This window comes from Coffea arabica, chromosome 1e, assembly GCF_036785885.1.
Source record: "Coffea arabica cultivar ET-39 chromosome 1e, Coffea Arabica ET-39 HiFi, whole genome shotgun sequence".
Taxonomy (NCBI): domain Eukaryota; kingdom Viridiplantae; phylum Streptophyta; class Magnoliopsida; order Gentianales; family Rubiaceae; genus Coffea; species Coffea arabica.
The window spans coordinates 52563223-52579636 of NC_092311.1; the positions used below are offsets into that span (position 1 = coordinate 52563223).

Below are 16414 nucleotides of genomic sequence, written 5' to 3' on the forward strand. Positions count from 1 at the left end.
AATCAAGTTGATTGGTGGTTTGATTCAAATTGAAATTTGGGTTCAGGGATGTAATAATTTTAGTTTTTAAATGTCAAAAACAAAATTGTTTCATTTTAAAAGTGAGGGACGAAAAGAATATTTTTGTGAAATGTGAATGATGAAACTGATCATTTTCCCTACATTTTTTCCTCACATACATCAAATCGTTACAATAATTTTTCTATAAAAAATTCTAAAAAATGCAATCCAAACACAACCTAAGTGTAGTGAAAGAGCAACTCAAACCCGAAACCCCTCACTTAAATAAACGAAATATTGTGAAATACTAGCAAATATAAGATACTGAAAAGAGCATTGGTTTAGAAATTAGTACAAACATAAACAAATGAATAAACGTGTCCAAACTCTATAGGCCCAAACACGTCTTCGATGATGGCGCGTGTTTAATGTGGGATATATGTGGTAAAATAACCGTAGACTGTGGGTATATTCGGGAATTTACGATCAAGCCTTCTCTCACTCTACAAACAGCAGGGAATCGCTTATTCCCAGTTTCCCTCCGTCCTCTCGACTCGAGTGTGGTCACTCTGGCGCAGACCACCAATACTGACTTTAACAGCAGCGGCCAAGTTTTCACGTCAAGATTTCCCGTACGATTAAACCACTTTTCGGGCATTTTGGGTTTCGTAATTCAAATCAAGAAAATATACTTAATTTCCCAGCCAATTTATTTTGATTTTATTTATTAATTTCACACAGGAATGGCCAGAGGTCTTAGATTTCTGGTTCTAATACTATCAGTTGCATCGATCTGTGACGCCGCGACTTTTAATCCGATCTCCGATTCTCACCGATCTGCAGCATTGGAATTATTTACCCCCACTGATGGATCTCTTAAGAGGTCAGCTTCTAAACCCTTACTAAACCCACCCACTCCCTCCTCTATCTCTCTATATTTACCCCATTCGATATTTTTGTTTGGGCAATTTTACCCAATTTGATGGTGAATCGCATTTAGACATGTAAATTTGTCTGTTGGACGGATAGAAAGTATGAAGGCTATGTTGTGTATAGGAATAATTGGATGAAAATCTTAACTAGTCCTATTTGCTGTTTTATTTTATTTTATTTTGAGTTTGAGTTTTAGAGGGAAGTGCTGAAATTGGGTGGAGAGTTTGAAATGTTGATTGGAGGTTCGCGTCATCTAACATCTTGACTTTTTTTTTTTTTTTTTCAGTCTAGAAGAAACTTTTGAGGCGTTGAGAACATTTGAAGTTCTTGGTATTGATAAAAAGTCCGAGATCAAGGGTTACACTTGTCCAACTGTGGTTGATACTCTTTGGTCTCCTTCTTCAGCATTAAAGGATTTATTTCAGGCCTTAAGGGTTAATGGAGTACTAAAATGTGAGCTCAATGATGAGGTCTTTGCGGTATGTCGGGAATCTTTTTCCCATCTATATTCTTTCTGCAGCATATTCATAGCCAGAATTTGAGGTTTAATTTCATTGACCATTTTTTTTTCAATCAAAGGGCATTGCTTCGAGGCTTAAAGATAATGTTAAAGATGCCAATTCACTACTTGACTTACACTACTTGATCGGAAGTTTGAAACTTATTAAGGTAAATGCTGTAATCCTAACTTCTCGATTGCTGTTCTTGCCCTTATTGTATTCTGGGACAAAATAATTAGTTCTATGCTATTTGATTTCCATCTCCTTAGGGCTTGATAGACTTTAATTTTCTTGTTATTGACTGGCTTTGCAGGGTCAGACTGCTGAAGTTGATGTACATCTTGAAGATGCTGATGGAATTTTCCGTGCAATAAAGGTGAGATCATCTTGCAATGGCTTGTGATAGTCAAACCCCTTAGTAAACTTTCATGATGCAAAAGAAATTCATTTTCTGTATAACAGTGTCCCTAAATGCCTTGTGACTTGGACAATTCTTATCAGGCTCTCAGCCAAAGTGATGGAAGGTGGCGTTTTAGTTCCAACAATCCTGAATCAAGTACTTATGCTGCAGGTGATTCCCTTAGTGATGAAACTGTTTATATTGTGTTATTGTTTCTTCGAAAATGTTACAGTCCCTTGGCAATAAAATCAGATTTTCTTGTCCATTTTGGGATATGCTTGAGTAAGATCACCTGGATAGAAGGATGGCTGACAGTGTGAAATAAAAAATATGCATCTCTTTGAAAGAAGAAGTGTTATTTATTGCGGAATTGTACAATTGGTTTCTAAATTATGTATTGAATGCTACTTGTTTCTGTTTCTACTGGATAGGTACTGTAACTTTGGATTTGTTTATAATTCTGAAAGTTCTTTTAAATTAATTCAAAACTTTTGGCAGGAATAGCGCTTGAAACACTGGCTGGAGTTGTTGCATTGGCGTCTCATGACATTGATCAGTCTTTGGTAGGTTGAGTATTTTATACTTGAGGCCTTTTTGTTATTATTTTCTTTTAAATTCATATTTATAAAACTGACTGTAATCTTCTTCAGCAGAGTGCTGATTTTTTCTTTTGTTTTATTCTCTCTGCCCCCGTTCTGTTTTGCTTTTGTATTTGTTCAGAGTGGTAGTTGGAATCTACCTGGAATCTTGAATGATCTTTCTTGAGTAGCTTTTGTACGTGAATCTGTATTGTTGATTCATTTTACATTTCAGACCTTTTCTTGCCCGACATTCGATATGGTTTTCTTTTTCTGTTCATTTGATGCTATTTTGAAGTTTGTTATTTGATCTGATCTGTGTTTTGTTTTTTGCTTATTTGTTCTGGCAGATGGATACTCTCAAACAGGATATACTGAAACTCTTTGATGGTATCGAGAGATATGGTATGGATATATTTTCTTACCCCCTTCTTTGTTTTCTAACATATAGTTCCCATTTATACATATGTGAAGCTATATCTGCTCTTTTTACCTCCTGTATTCTTTGTTTCGTAATATATGGTTCCCATTTCTTACATAGATGAAGCTGCATATAAAATGTTATGTGCTTTAGTGAAATTCTATAGCATTTTACTTTTATTAATTTATCAGCTTTTCTGCATGTTGAATAACTCTTAATTTACCTTTCCGAGGTTTCTTATGTTTGTGATTGAACAAAATATGGAATAATGACTTCTGGATTTTTGTTGTTTGTTTTACCTTCCCTTGATCAGCTGACTCCTACAATATCTTATTTATCTACATATGTCACAGAAATGGTTCTTAGTTTGAAACGGGCTTTTACCTGATTTAACATGGCAAAGGTTGAGGCAAACATATTTTGGTGGTTGGTGGTTTATGTTAGAAATGAAAAAAGATATCTTTGTTAATAAGTGAATTATGTTTATTTGGAATCAATGATTGAAGTGGTGTTTAAAGAATAGGAGGATTTTCCTACATGTTGTTTCTTGGTGAATCTCGACTGTTTTCTGGCTACTTTAGCTTCAGTGATTTGAACTTTCATACTTTTTTTTTTAAAAAAACAAGTATTTATTTGGTCTAAGAGTTACGATTGTTATAGTTGCAAATTTCAAATTGTTGAGTTTTTGTTTTATTACAGATGATGGGTCCTGCTACTTCGATGAAAAACTTGTGGATGCACAAGGAAATTGGGGTCCAGTTTCAGCTTCCTCGTCAATTGTCCGAGGGCTCACGAGTTTTGCAACATCAACTCCTGAAAGCCTAAATGTGTGTTGGAGCATTATTTGTATATTCTTTTGCTTTTCTCATCAACATGCATTAATTTGTGTCTTTTGCTCCCTTTGCAGCTTCCTGGGGACAGAATACTATGTTTAGCAAAATTTTTCCTTGGCATTGGAGTTCCTGGCAACTTTAAAGACTTGTATCACCAAATTGATGCATTAGCTTCCTTGGAAAACAATAGGCAAGTATTGTATGATTCTGTTCTATTAAATCCTACTGGGTCTAATAATTTTGCTGGGAATCTGATATTTTTTAGTTGCTTCTTTGTTGTTGGGATTGGTTGGACTCCCCTCGGTTGCTTGTTGCCATGCTGGACAGGATTTCAATTCCTTTGATATTGTCACTTCCGTCCTCTGTGCTTTCAGTTACTAGAAAAGACCAGCTTAAGGTGCGTCACCCTGTCAGGTTTCTGACCTTGGTGCAGTGATTTTTTCTTTTTTAAATCTCAAGCATATATTCTTGTTATTCTTTGCATCTCTTAAGGTATTCGATTGAGCTGATTTTCTTTCTCCAGAATACTTTTCTGAGTTCAGCTTTGCTGAAGATTTGGATATATGAATCAGGGGTTTAGAACAACAATAAAGCCCTTCCCCAAATTATATGTTTGAGAAAGTAGAAAAGTAGGAATACAGCTTGAGATTGTAGTTTCCTGCTGTTCAATCAAACCTTCCGCTGCTTTTAATATATTAGTATATGGCTCTTCAAGATTTCATGCTATGCATTTTTGCTTCATTTAGCCTTAATTTTCCCACATGTCAGGTTCGTGTTAACACTGTTCTTGGCTCTGCTGTTCCACCTCTATCAGTCAAACTGATGCAGATCTTTACCTCTGGTTCAAAGGATGCATCTATTATTGACCAGGTTTTGATAAATTTTCATTTTCTTTGGAAAAGCCTGATTTTTCTGAGTTATTTTTCCTTCACTTGTGCCTTTATCTCTTGTTTCTCTGTCTTATTTCCAGGAACTTAAGTTTGATCCAGAAACTAAGCTGCATGTATTGGATGCTCTGCCTGAGAATGTTGATGTCGGGAAATATACTTTTACCTTTGAGGTATTCTTCCTTAGGGTTCTAGCACTTCTGTGCCTCTGGTCACTTTTGTGCATAAGGTTTTTTCTTCCTGCTGTTTTGCTGGCATTCTTATAATCCGCATTTCAAATGGTAGATTTTGCTTCATGACCCAGAACATAAGAAAATCTATGCTACTGGAGGACGAACAAAAGTATCTGTATATGTTACAGGAGTGGTTAATATTGATCAAGCAGAGATTGCTATACTCGACAGTGATCTTGGGAATGTAGAAACTAAAAAAAGGTGTGTGATCTGATTTTGAATTCAATCTGTTCATTAATTTTCTTATTTGTTGGTGATTTTTGTATTTTTTGCTTCCAATGGTTAAAAAGTGAAAAACCTGCTAATTTAAACTCGATATAGAAAGCAGTGTTGTTGAGATCTATGAAGCAGTAAATATCTTTGAATTTCCTCCGTTTGATTGAAATTTGAACCATAGGTAGAAGATTTGGGGGTTATCAAATGATACATATGGAATGTATTGCACCACATCTTCAAATATAGTATTTTCTACAGTAGCATGAAGAATAGCGCATAGCAAAGCCGTGCCCAATACACCAGCAACTCCTTTGACTCTTTGATAGCATTGAGTTTTTTTTAGCCTTAAATTAGCATCATTTTCCCTTATTTTATGTCCTTTATTCTTTTCCTTTTAGCGGGAAGGGGGCAGTTGGATGGATGGGAGGATGATTGGGATTGAAATTTTGAACAGTCTCTTTTGGACTGCATGACAATTGCTTGTGATGCACGCTTTTTAAAATCGGCTGGGAGAGTTGTGATTCTAGAATACTATGACAGCATCTAGGTTCCTGGCCTTGATCTCTGCTTGTTTCACTGATTATCAAGTTTAACTACGTTTACCATCTTGTTTGTGTCGGTAAACTTGCAGACTGGATTTAACTGGAGAGAACACCATCGCTTTATCAGCAAACCATCTTCAGAAGTTGCGATTGACTTTTCAGTTGACCACTCCTTTTGGTCGTGCATTTAAGCCTCACCAGGTTGGCAGTACTTTGTTTTTTCTGCCCATTGATGTTCTTCCTTGTTCTGCTTGCTTAATGTGTCTCTTGTAATGCAGGCATTTCTCAGGTTGAGACATGAGAGTGGGGTTGAACATATCTTTCTTGTCAGGAGTTCTGGGAAAAATTTTGAGATAACACTGGTTAGTTGTTATTAACTACTATTATTCCGATATATGTGTGTGTGTGTATAAATCATCTTTTCTTGAACAAGATTGGATAGATGTATAGATGTGTCTAATGACCTCAAATGGAGCAGTCATGGTCTTTTCTAACAATGACGCACTTTCTTTAATCCCTATGATTGAGATGAGAATTTGATAGTTTCAAAATTAAACGAGTCTGTAAATTCTGACATATGCTCCTAACTCATGCCTTCAATCTTCACATTGTGTGTTGTAGGATTTTCTTGGACTGGTTGAGAAGTTTTTCTATTTGTCTGGTAGATATGACATTCAACTCACTGTGGGTGACTCTGTCATGGTAAATCTCTCTCTCTTTCTCTCTCTCTCCATACACACAGTAGCATACTGAAAAGTTTTGTACTTTTATGTATTAAATAAATATTTTTCCCTTTTCTAGGAGAACTCTTTCTTGCAACCTCTGGGCTATCTTGATTTAGATCTACCAGATGCACCAGAAAAAGCAGCTCGCCCTCCTCCACAACCTGTAGACTCTTCCTCAAAATACGGGCCAAGAGCAGAGATCACTCACATTTTTAGATCCCCAGACAAGAGACCTCCTACAGAACTTTCTTTTGCATTCTTGGGGCTTGTTCTCTTGCCACTTGGTGGATTCTTGATTGGGGTGGGTTGTGGGTTCATGTTTATTTATCTTCTGTTTTGTTTAAGCATGTTTACATTTGTTACAAGAGAAGCTGAGAAAAGAGCATTTGTTTGCCGCAAAGTATGACTTTTTAGGAGTGTGGATATGGCATTTACTTAGTATGTGGGGTATTGCTTGTGAATGTTTATTTTCTATTTGTGTTTACATCCAAGGGAATATGTAGGAGCCGACAGAGTATTGCAGCCTAAGGTTATGATGCCATATGTTTCCTATGCTTCTATGTGTGTGTGTGTGTGCATTTTTTTGGAAGGTTTCTGCATTCTCCCCTTCCTTTGTTATTAGTAAATTTGTTAACTAGTTCAACCTTGCTTGACATCCGAGATCACAATACTGATTCCCTCCAATCTTTGCAGCTTCTATTGCTCCGGGTTAACCTGAGGAACTTCCCCTCATCAACACTTCCTGCCTTTTTTGCCATTTCTTTCCACATAGGCATTGCAGCTGTTCTCTCACTATATGTGGTCTTCTGGTTGAAGGTTTGTTACTTTGCGCTGCTTTTTGATCATAGATGCTTTTCTGGTTTTTGAGATTTAGGGGCCATATCTTACTTTGGTTTCATTTTTTTTTTTTTGAGGGGTATGGAGGGAGGGGGCCAGGTTGTGTGGGTTGCCGTCTGGGTTGGGCATATAGTCTCCATGGATTCCTTTCCATCATTGCTACTCCAAAATAACTTCATTATTATGTGACAGTAGATGTAAAAAACATAGTACTAAGTGGGAAATGGTAGGCCCTTGGTTCAACTGTAATGTTGCTCCATTGTGCCACGGTGAATTTTAGAACCACCTTGCCTACCTTGATGTAAACTGCTTGCTTTTTAGCTCTTCCTAGATCCTTGGCTAACTTGCCTTGGCCTTTTTCAGCAAAAAGCAATTAAGGGAAACAGAACAGTTTGTTTGGATAGTATATTATTTGAAATATTATTTGGAATAATTACTGTAGCACTTTTTGTGATGTGATGTATGTGAGATAAAAAGGTGATTGGGAATATAAAAAGGTGGGTTGGAAAATGTGTTTATGATGCAAACGAAATATTATTTGGGATAAAAGCACTATCCAAACAATTAACGTGCTTTTATTGCGTGTTTTTGAAAAATATTGTAGCACTCTTGGGATGTGATGCCTGTGAGATAAAATGGTGGTTAGGATTATGCAAAGGTGCTTAGGCAAACAGAGCATTTTCATGTTTACACTGTTAGCCTATACTCTCACTTTTATATAGCTTTAGCTTAGTTGCTTCCTAGTTCATTGTAAGCTCTGAATTTTCTTTCCATTTAACCTGGCCCATTTTGTATGAAGCACACCAAAAGAGAGAAATGAACCCATGAGGGTTTTTTAACCTCTTTTGTCTTGGATTACTATTTCCCTGAATTTGTGTTGACAATTGGTGCCACTGTAAGTACACTTGCATTATCAAACTAATAAGACCACTGCCCTCTGTTTCAACTGTTTACTGTCCATATTTTCAATATGATCCTTTGGACATGGTCATAATTCCATATTAACAAGTAGATAAAGTTTTCTTTTGAGTATTTTCCCCCCTAGTAGTTGAACAGCATCAACTTTGGGTTTAGCTGCAAGAACCTGCTCTTTTGCATAGGTTTCATGTAGCTTGAGTGCTCCTTCATCCATTTGAATAGCCTCGAGGGCCTTGTGAGTGGAAATGGAATTACATCTAAATATTTGTTGATGAACTAAACACCAAATTAATCCTCAACGTGGACTTGCATGCAATTCCGAATGGCTAATGCTTTGTATTCTACTGTGTTTTGCAGTTGGATCTGTTTACAACATTGAAAGCACTTGGAATCTTGGGAATCTCGTTGATGTTTACCGGACATAGGACCCTTTCTTACCTAGCCTCCACTTCAGCAAAGTTGAAATCGGCTTAAGGATTCTCATTCATAGCTTTGAGATTTCAACGTTTTTTTGGGCATGGGATGGTTACTTGAGAAAATTGAGTGTTGGATAACGGACTCGATTTTGTTGTAGGATAAATTCAGTTAAGTTATTATGCAACTGGACTGAGTTTTGTCACAAGTGAGAATTACAAAGAAGGGCGTAGTCACGACAGCGTCTTCTAGCATTGACGTGATCTTAGAATTAAAACTATTGGAACTTGGATTTATTAGCGAATTCAGCATGGATGACGTATTTATTATGTTGCAAATTACCTCTACAATTTACTGCTCCGGCTGTACCTCCACCTCAAAATGAAAAAGAAAAGAGAAAGGAAAACACTTCTTAAACGGATACTACGAGATTAGTTAAAAACCAGAGAAACATAAAGGAAAAAGTGCAAACCCTGGATGTTAAGAAGTGAGATTCTGAGCAATTATCTACTGTTGTAAGAATGCGAACGGGCAGGGTATAAACGCGGGATTAAAGGTTTGTTTTGTAATGGGCAGAATTAGGACTAAATTAAAAGCAACTAATCATTGCTTTTACTAAAGGGGAAAAAAAAAATTTGAAGGTCTGATGTGCAATTTGAAATCTACGAAAAATCAATTTGCTATTATTAGCACGCTATCACGTATGCCTACGGGGGAAGAGTCAATAATACTGTCTATCTCTTTTCTTTTTTTTTTTTTTTGTCAGCGACGATACATTTGTATAACCTACTCTATCCTAATCTAGGGGGAGGGGAAGCCTAAGGAGGCTGTTGTAGGGGTTAGTGGGTATACAGACCCAACTAGACCAAGGAAGTGCTATGGCACAACCCTTAGATTTTTTTTCGCTGCTGGTGAGGTTTGAACCCTCACCAACAACCCAAGAAGGGACTTAAGTCCCTCCCTAGTAGCCACTGAGCCATTGGCCCAGTGGTTAATAATACTGTCTATCTCACTAAGGATTTATTAATTTCAAGATCTGGCCACTGCATCATAATTTTCCCAAAGCAACCTAAGCGCTACGGACTCTAGATAGCCAAGTTGGACGAGCTCAGAACCGTAGCTGAGAATCGTAATCCCGATGGAAGCAACGACGTCGAAGGCATCGACCGGCAGAAAACGTCAACGAGAGCAGGAATCTTCGCCGGAGACTGAAGCAGCCGACCAATTTGTATCACTAGGTCCGTGGAATTTTCTAGTCTGGCAAAATGCTTATTCATTATAATACTCTATTAGTAGAGCAGTATGAAATTGAGAGAGCGAATACTGGTAATTAACCTCGGGGCATTGCGATGCTAATTACGACAAACATGAATGCATGCACTTGCAGAGGACAATCTAATTTTTAGCGACACCTTGGTAGCTCTTCGGATGATGCGTTCTCAGTTCCCTCGAATCGAAAAGGTATTTTCAATATACATTTTTGTTCCTTTAATTGATGACCGTGATTGATTATTTGTGCTAGTCGATCAGAGCTGAATCGGCATTCATAGTTTTAAGTGTTAGCTGTAGCGAGAAAGCCTGCGTTACAATTAGCATGAGCTAAACATTTAAAAGCATGCTGGAAACAGGTTTCAATTCAGCCTTTCATTTTAAGGTCACAATTATACAGCTGCGTCAAGGACAGGACACAAGTGGATAGGGAATTAGAGGTAGGTGCTGCTGCTGCGGCCTGCAAGCACGACGGAGGTTTGGTTTTGTCAGCCTTTCTGTGGCAGACTAATTCATTTTAACTTCGTTATTTTGCAGTCTCTGAAAAGGGAATGCATTATACGTGTTTTTAAATTAAATACTGGACAAGACGATCATGCTGTAATGTTTGTGGATGACTACCAAAGTCAGGTTAGTTGGTTGCTTTACACCTCCCGTGCAGTGTCACTTCTTTTTTGGTTAATTTGACGAATGGTGAGTTATGTATCCGCGTTTTATCTGTAGAGGAGATACTTGTCCTACAAATTTTCTTTTCTTTTTTTCTTCTTTTCGAGCTTATTCTTGATAGTAGTAGTACTTTTATGGTCTCTATATTGTACAACACAATTTTCAGGTATTCTATGTCGTATGCCTTTTAATGTGCTCAAATCCTGGAAGGCATTGTTTTATAACATGTGCTCATGAGCAAGTGAAATTTTTAGGTACTTTAGGACTGCTTTGATCATTTTGATCAACTCCAATTTTTTTCTCTAGATTGAGCGTGCTGTCAAACGACTTCAGACCAAGAGGCAAGATGATCTGACTGTTTTTGATTGGTTTAAAACACACGTCATTCCTTCCAAGCTGGATCCTAGTATTGGACATCAAGAACTTGTAAGCAATCTATTGCAGACATTGAATGTCCTAACATATTGCTTGAATGATAAGAGGTCGTGGCTTACTTTTCTTCACAGATGCATGGAAACGATTTTGTGTGCAAGAGAGTATCAGAATCATGTCAATGAGTTCTTTGATGTAAGACAGTTGAAGGATGTTACAAAAATAAGGCTTGGCAATCATTCATGTGATGTCAAACAGGGGACACTTGTTTTCTGTTTACATCTTTCCATTGATTATCTTCCTCTTTAACTGGGTTTTACTTCTTGTCTCCATAATTCGACAAACCTGATTTGTCTCAATTTAGTTTATGATGGTCATGCATTTCTTTGACAATGGGCACAAATAGTATTAGAACCTGAGTTCTAGGTACTTTTATATGGACTTTTTTGTCGTGTTCTTTGACCTTCATTCACTAATTTAATGATTTGAATGTTTTACTCTTGTCCTTTTTTTTTTTCCTTGATAGTTTTCACTTCTCTCATTGGTGGGAAAGGTAAAAGAGGAACACATCTCTCTTCTGATTAATGCTGGCCTTCTTGTAAGTGTATATAACTTCTTCTTTTTTTCACTTTTGTTGAATTGGTACAGTTATTTGGCATTCATTTTTTTGAGTCGATTCCAGTAGTCTAGAATTGGCTGGGAGCTCAAAATGAATTGGCACTCCTAGATTTCTGTTCTTTTCCTTATTATGTATTGGAATAGTTTGGTTGATGTGTGCAGACACTACTATTAGTAGTTGTAATTGTAGTACAATGTAGCTTAGAAATGTATGTAATGGGCTGCCTGAGGGCTTTAGTTGATTGAAGGCCATTGTGTTTTTAAAGCACCTTTATCAGGAGAAAATTGGATTTTGTTGTTTGTGGATTTATATGGGATAAAATTGAATCATTATGGTTGGCATGCATGGGAAAGTGATTATTACTATTACTATTTTTTTTGGTTTGCTAGTTGAATGTGCTTCTTTTTCTATTTTCGCACTCCAGTTGGTCCTCATTCCTATATGTAATATGGATTTTTTTCCTGATGTGGCTTTATTTTTTTCAGACTCGGCAACTTATTGATCCCAACATGTACTGGTTTGCAATTCCAAATATTGGTTCGGTACTTAAGGGCCTGTCTCAGGTTAGAATTAAGATGCTGTTATTCCTAGTATTTTTCAATTTTAGCCGTCTTTTCTTCAACTCCCAGAAAATCCCTCATCAACACATATGCAGATTTAGGGGCTGACTCCATACCACTAGTACAGAAGTGGTGGTATCCATCAGTTTATTTACCCATAGTTTAGTTTGTCATGATGCCTGCTATGAGTTCTTAGTCTTTAGTTACAAATATTGCTCCATTAATCATTTAATGGGTTGACTGGATAAAATGTATTGGTAATTTCTTCTCTTCTAAAAAGAGATTCTCTCACTCTCTCTCTCTCTCTCTCTCTGTCTGGTTGGGGGGGGGGGGGGTGGGTGGGTTTGCAGTGGTGGTGGGGAGGGGACAGGGGACTGAAAGAAGATGGGGAAGAAAAGCTGTGATACATGTTATAATCCCATAACTCCCATACATAGAGAGTGTGGTAGAAGAAAGCAGCTTTTCAAGATGGATCTTAGAATTTTTTAGCATTTGTCGGTGTTAATTATCTTGCATTGATTAGATCTTTTATCTTAGGGAAGAAAAGAGCTTCTCTCTTTTCTGAACCGCAGGAAGTATAAGGAGATGATGTTGGCTCTTTTGGAGAAGAAACGCCTGCATCATTCTCTACTGGATATGAGATTTCATCTTAGAGATCTAATTGGTTCAGGTCACCTCAAAACCATTCAGACACCCAGTGGTTTGGTTGTTCGAATTGCTAAGGATTAAAAGCAGGTAACATAACTAATCCATGTGATCATCTCCCAAAAAATCTTATTGTCACTTTGATGCATGTCAAAGTTGACCTGAAAAACTTGCCGTATGTATGTTTTGTGGACACATGTACATGTATACATAAAATTTATTGGAAGAGGATTTTTGCAAGTTTTTTTGACATGTCAAAGTTGACCTGAAAAACTTGCCCTGTATGTGTTTTATGGGCACACGTACATATATACATAACATTTACTAGAAGAGGATTTATGCAATCTTTTTTTACTGCCTTTTGTTAGGTAAGATAACTAATCCATGTGATCGTCTCCCAAAAATATCTTATCGTCATTTTGATGATTGTCAAAGTTGACCAGAAAAACTTGCCGTGTGTGTGTTTTGTGGATACATGTACATATATACATAACATTTATTGGAAACGGGTTTATGCAAGGTTTTTTCACCGCCTTTTGTTAAGTAAGATAACTAATCCATGTGATCATCTCCCAAAAATATCTTATCATCACTTTGATGCATGTCAAAGTTTACCTGAAAAACTTGCCGTATGTGTGTTTTGTGGACACATGTACATATATACATAACATTTATCAGAAGAGGATTTATGCAAGTTTTCTTACCGCCTTTTGTTAGGGATGGCTTTTCAGAGAAGCTTCACCATGCTATAGGGGTTGTCATGGTGCACAACAGTTTGACCCTATATGGATTTTAATTTGAAGAGGTTTTGTGCAGGTTTGTACTGACTTTTGTTAGGGATGACTCTTCAGAGAAACTTCACAATACCATAGGAGTTTTCATGGTGCTAAACAGTTTGCAAAGGTCAACCTCTCTTTCCTGTTAAAGTTGGTGGTCATACTCAATTACTTAGTGGAAGTTGGATCCTGATTATCATGGTGGCAGTGAAATTTGTGTGCCCAGAGACCTACCAAAATTAAATTAGACATACTGGCATAGATTCATTGACGACAATAATACTTGCATTCTGGAGATTGTTTGGGAGTGGTAAATAAGATACAGTTCCTTTTTTTTTTTTTTTGGTTTTTTGTTTTGCTGTTGCATGTGTCTATTTAAATGCCTAAGAATTCCTTGAGAAGACTTTCATTATGGGGGAGGAGTTGACATTATGGTTTAAGTTTTGAATCATCTAATAATGTCATTATATTATAGGGTATGTTATGAAAAACTTTTATGGCTGGTTATCTTTAAATAACTGATTATCTTTGGGTTCTGGACATGAAATTTCATTTTCTAGATTATTTTGAGTAGTTCTGACAGTTGCATGGTAGATGTTCATTTTTAAGGGCCTCTGTTGGCATAGGCAATGCTTTGACATCGCTTTGCCTGTATGTTCTGGCATTGTAACGTAGTCTGAACCATCTAGAGTACTGCACTATAAATTATTGTTGTCTAATTATGAACAGTACTGTATTAGTCCTTGCTATACAGCATTACAATAAGGATTAACTTTTTATGCGCTGACAGTATTGTGATTTTTTTACACTAGCAGCTTTAAATGTATGCCACATGTGCATGGTTTGAATTTCAAATTTGAATTCATGTTATATGGCATGATCTAAATGTGCTTGTGTGAAAAAATCTTTACACTGATAGTGTATGGAAAAGTTATCCTTACAATAATTGTTATTTTGTTTATAAACGATACCCTAGTACTACTGGTTCCCAGGAATGGATCTGCAGTGAAGCTTAACCTATTTTACCTATTCACAAGAGTTGGTGCAGTTGCTTCGGTAGCTGAGCAGTCAAAGATGGCATCATAAGCATGAATTCTTGTTGGTTTCAGTATTTTTCTTATCTGAAATTTGTTTTTACCGAACAAGATTTGTCTTTGTGAAACTCAATAATGCATGGAATTTTTGGTTTTGATTGAGCTATTGTACCATGAAGAGTTTCAGCTCAAGTATCATTGAGTTGGATGGAGACCTAAACCCTGTAGTATTTCTTTTCTATGAGCTAATATTTATTACCTAATAATTATTTAAAGGCAAAGATTAAATCAAACAGAGTGGATCTGAATTTTTAGCTTAAATGTAATGCTCCATATTAGCATGCTTGTCATACGAATGCTGATGGCTGACAATTGTACTGTTTGCATTTGTTCAAGTTGAACCTGTGTGTGTAACAAATCTCTCTATAATTCTTGGAACTTTAATGGGCTGTACTGATGATTTTGAAGATTTAAGGTAGATTGCATAGTTTATATCTGCATGTATATATATATATATATATATAGCCAAATAGATTGGGATCTTGATGGTGCAATCCATCCACAAAAAAATTCTTTTAATTGTGGGCCTAGCATGGTTTGCCTTTTGCTATGCTTTTGTTGTTTCGTCCTTCTTGTCCTCCTCCCCCATTTCTTGTTTTTTTATCAATTGTTCTGTAGGTTTGTTAGTTCCCTTTTTGAAAGACATAAAGCATTTCAATCAATTTGAATGGTGTAACCGGATTATGCCTGGTGAATTTTCCTAGCTTATGTTCGTGGATGCAAATTGGGCTTTAATTTAGGTTCGTGGATGCGAATTGGGCTTTAATTAATGCATGCTCAAGTTGGGTTCTTTGATATCCCCTGCTTCCATACATATGGTTAGATTTTCTTCTAATTGTTTCTTCAAACATATTTAACTTTTTTAGGGCTAGATGTAGGGAGTGGATGGGTGGAAGTCGGTGCAATTTTATACATGGTGGTGATGTTTCACATCAGGACATGGGGAACCAAAACTTGCTCAAAAATAAAAGATGATAGGAAATGTAGACCCATGTTTGGTTTGAAGTAGCTGTTGGGGGGAGACGGAGAGAAGCAGATAAACAACAGTACAACATGGTACATAGGATCCTGCCCTGTTTCGAAATACTACTATTTGATTCGTTCAAGGGTTGGGACATGAGATCACTTCAGGGGATATTCAATCATCTGCGGTAGGAATATGCTGGGCTTTGCCTGCCCGGTATAGCCCTCCCTGCTTGTGCCTAACATCTTTCGAGTGATGCCACATAAAGTAATTCTGCAAAATTTTGAGGCCCATTTGGGATGACGCGAGATATGTCAGCATCCAGTAGGGAATCCCACGGCTTTGCTTCCGTGTCTCTGCTCACGTGTTTGTCTGTTGATTTTGTCTGAGAATGATTTGTTAATAGGAAAGACTTTGCCACAAGAACAGTTTGGTATTATTTTACAACAAACTTTCATACTTTATATGTCGATGATTGTTCGATTCTGCACACCATTATTTATATATATAAATTTTGGCAAATGCTAATGGTCTCACTCTCTCTCTTTTCCAATTGTAGCCGTTATCTTCTCCTTTTAATCCCCGTTCCAGACTTCATTTAGCGTGAACATTCATGAGACCTTAGTACTTAATTATTATTTTTTTTGAATAAAAAAGCGATGCATCGACAGCAACTGTGGCTAGGGAGATAAACCCTAACTTCTTGTGGACTTCAAAAGTGTGTAATATTATAGTGTGGCTTTATGAGGACCTTGGAATTTATAATTTTAGTAGTTTTGTCCTAATCAAATTAGATGATTACGATAATACGACGAAGATTAAGCCTTTCTTGCTAGGCGTCTACTTGCGTACTTTTTGTGCTTTGGTAGAAGAGATACAGCGGAGGTGTCTCTATTCTGTATATTGCTGATGCTGTTCGAGTCACCCATCGTAACTTAATCAGCAGATATCCATCTAGGAGTTGAAGAATATAAAGGCTATTTCTTAGGCTGCTGAGGAAGAAAGGCGTGAC

General features: G+C 36.9%; 2 protein-coding genes across 12 annotated transcripts; both read left to right on the forward strand.

Annotated features, from left to right (window-relative positions):
- The first annotated feature begins 475 nt into the window (after positions 1-475).
- Positions 476-8775, forward strand: LOC113716311 (dolichyl-diphosphooligosaccharide--protein glycosyltransferase subunit 2-like). 2 transcript variants are annotated; one of them, XM_027240595.2, is made up of 20 exons: positions 476-632; positions 742-883; positions 1220-1412; positions 1513-1602; positions 1747-1809; positions 1935-2004; positions 2332-2396; positions 2762-2816; positions 3532-3659; positions 3740-3855; positions 3993-4062; positions 4434-4535; positions 4636-4725; positions 4838-4986; positions 5633-5744; positions 5822-5905; positions 6165-6245; positions 6345-6569; positions 6962-7084; positions 8381-8775. In XM_027240595.2, the coding sequence occupies exons 2-20, from the start codon at positions 744-746 to the stop codon at positions 8495-8497; spliced, it is 2073 nt and encodes a 690-aa protein (XP_027096396.1). In that variant the 5' UTR covers positions 476-632; positions 742-743; the 3' UTR covers positions 8498-8775. The 2 variants fall into 2 exon arrangements, with proteins under 2 accessions (XP_027096396.1, XP_071919658.1); XM_072063557.1 differs by lacking the exon at positions 6345-6569.
- A 479-nt stretch (positions 8776-9254) lies between these two features.
- Positions 9255-15924, forward strand: LOC113716319 (uncharacterized). 10 transcript variants are annotated; one of them, XR_003454118.2, is made up of 10 exons: positions 9263-9675; positions 9825-9898; positions 10066-10146; positions 10244-10336; positions 10679-10798; positions 11271-11342; positions 11849-11926; positions 12461-12658; positions 13385-13471; positions 15305-15924. XR_003454118.2 is itself a non-coding variant. In XM_027240621.2 (9 exons), exons 1-8 carry the CDS (start codon positions 9576-9578, stop codon positions 12650-12652), a joined length of 810 nt encoding a protein of 269 aa, XP_027096422.1. In that variant the 5' UTR covers positions 9257-9575; the 3' UTR covers positions 12653-12658; positions 13286-14671. The 10 variants fall into 10 exon arrangements, 4 of the variants coding, with proteins under 4 accessions (XP_071919699.1, XP_027096422.1, XP_071919697.1 ...); XR_003454119.2 differs by having other exon boundaries at positions 15317-15924; XR_003454117.2 differs by lacking the exon at positions 15305-15924 and adding an exon at positions 14337-14671.
- Positions 15925-16414: the final 490 nt, after the last annotated feature.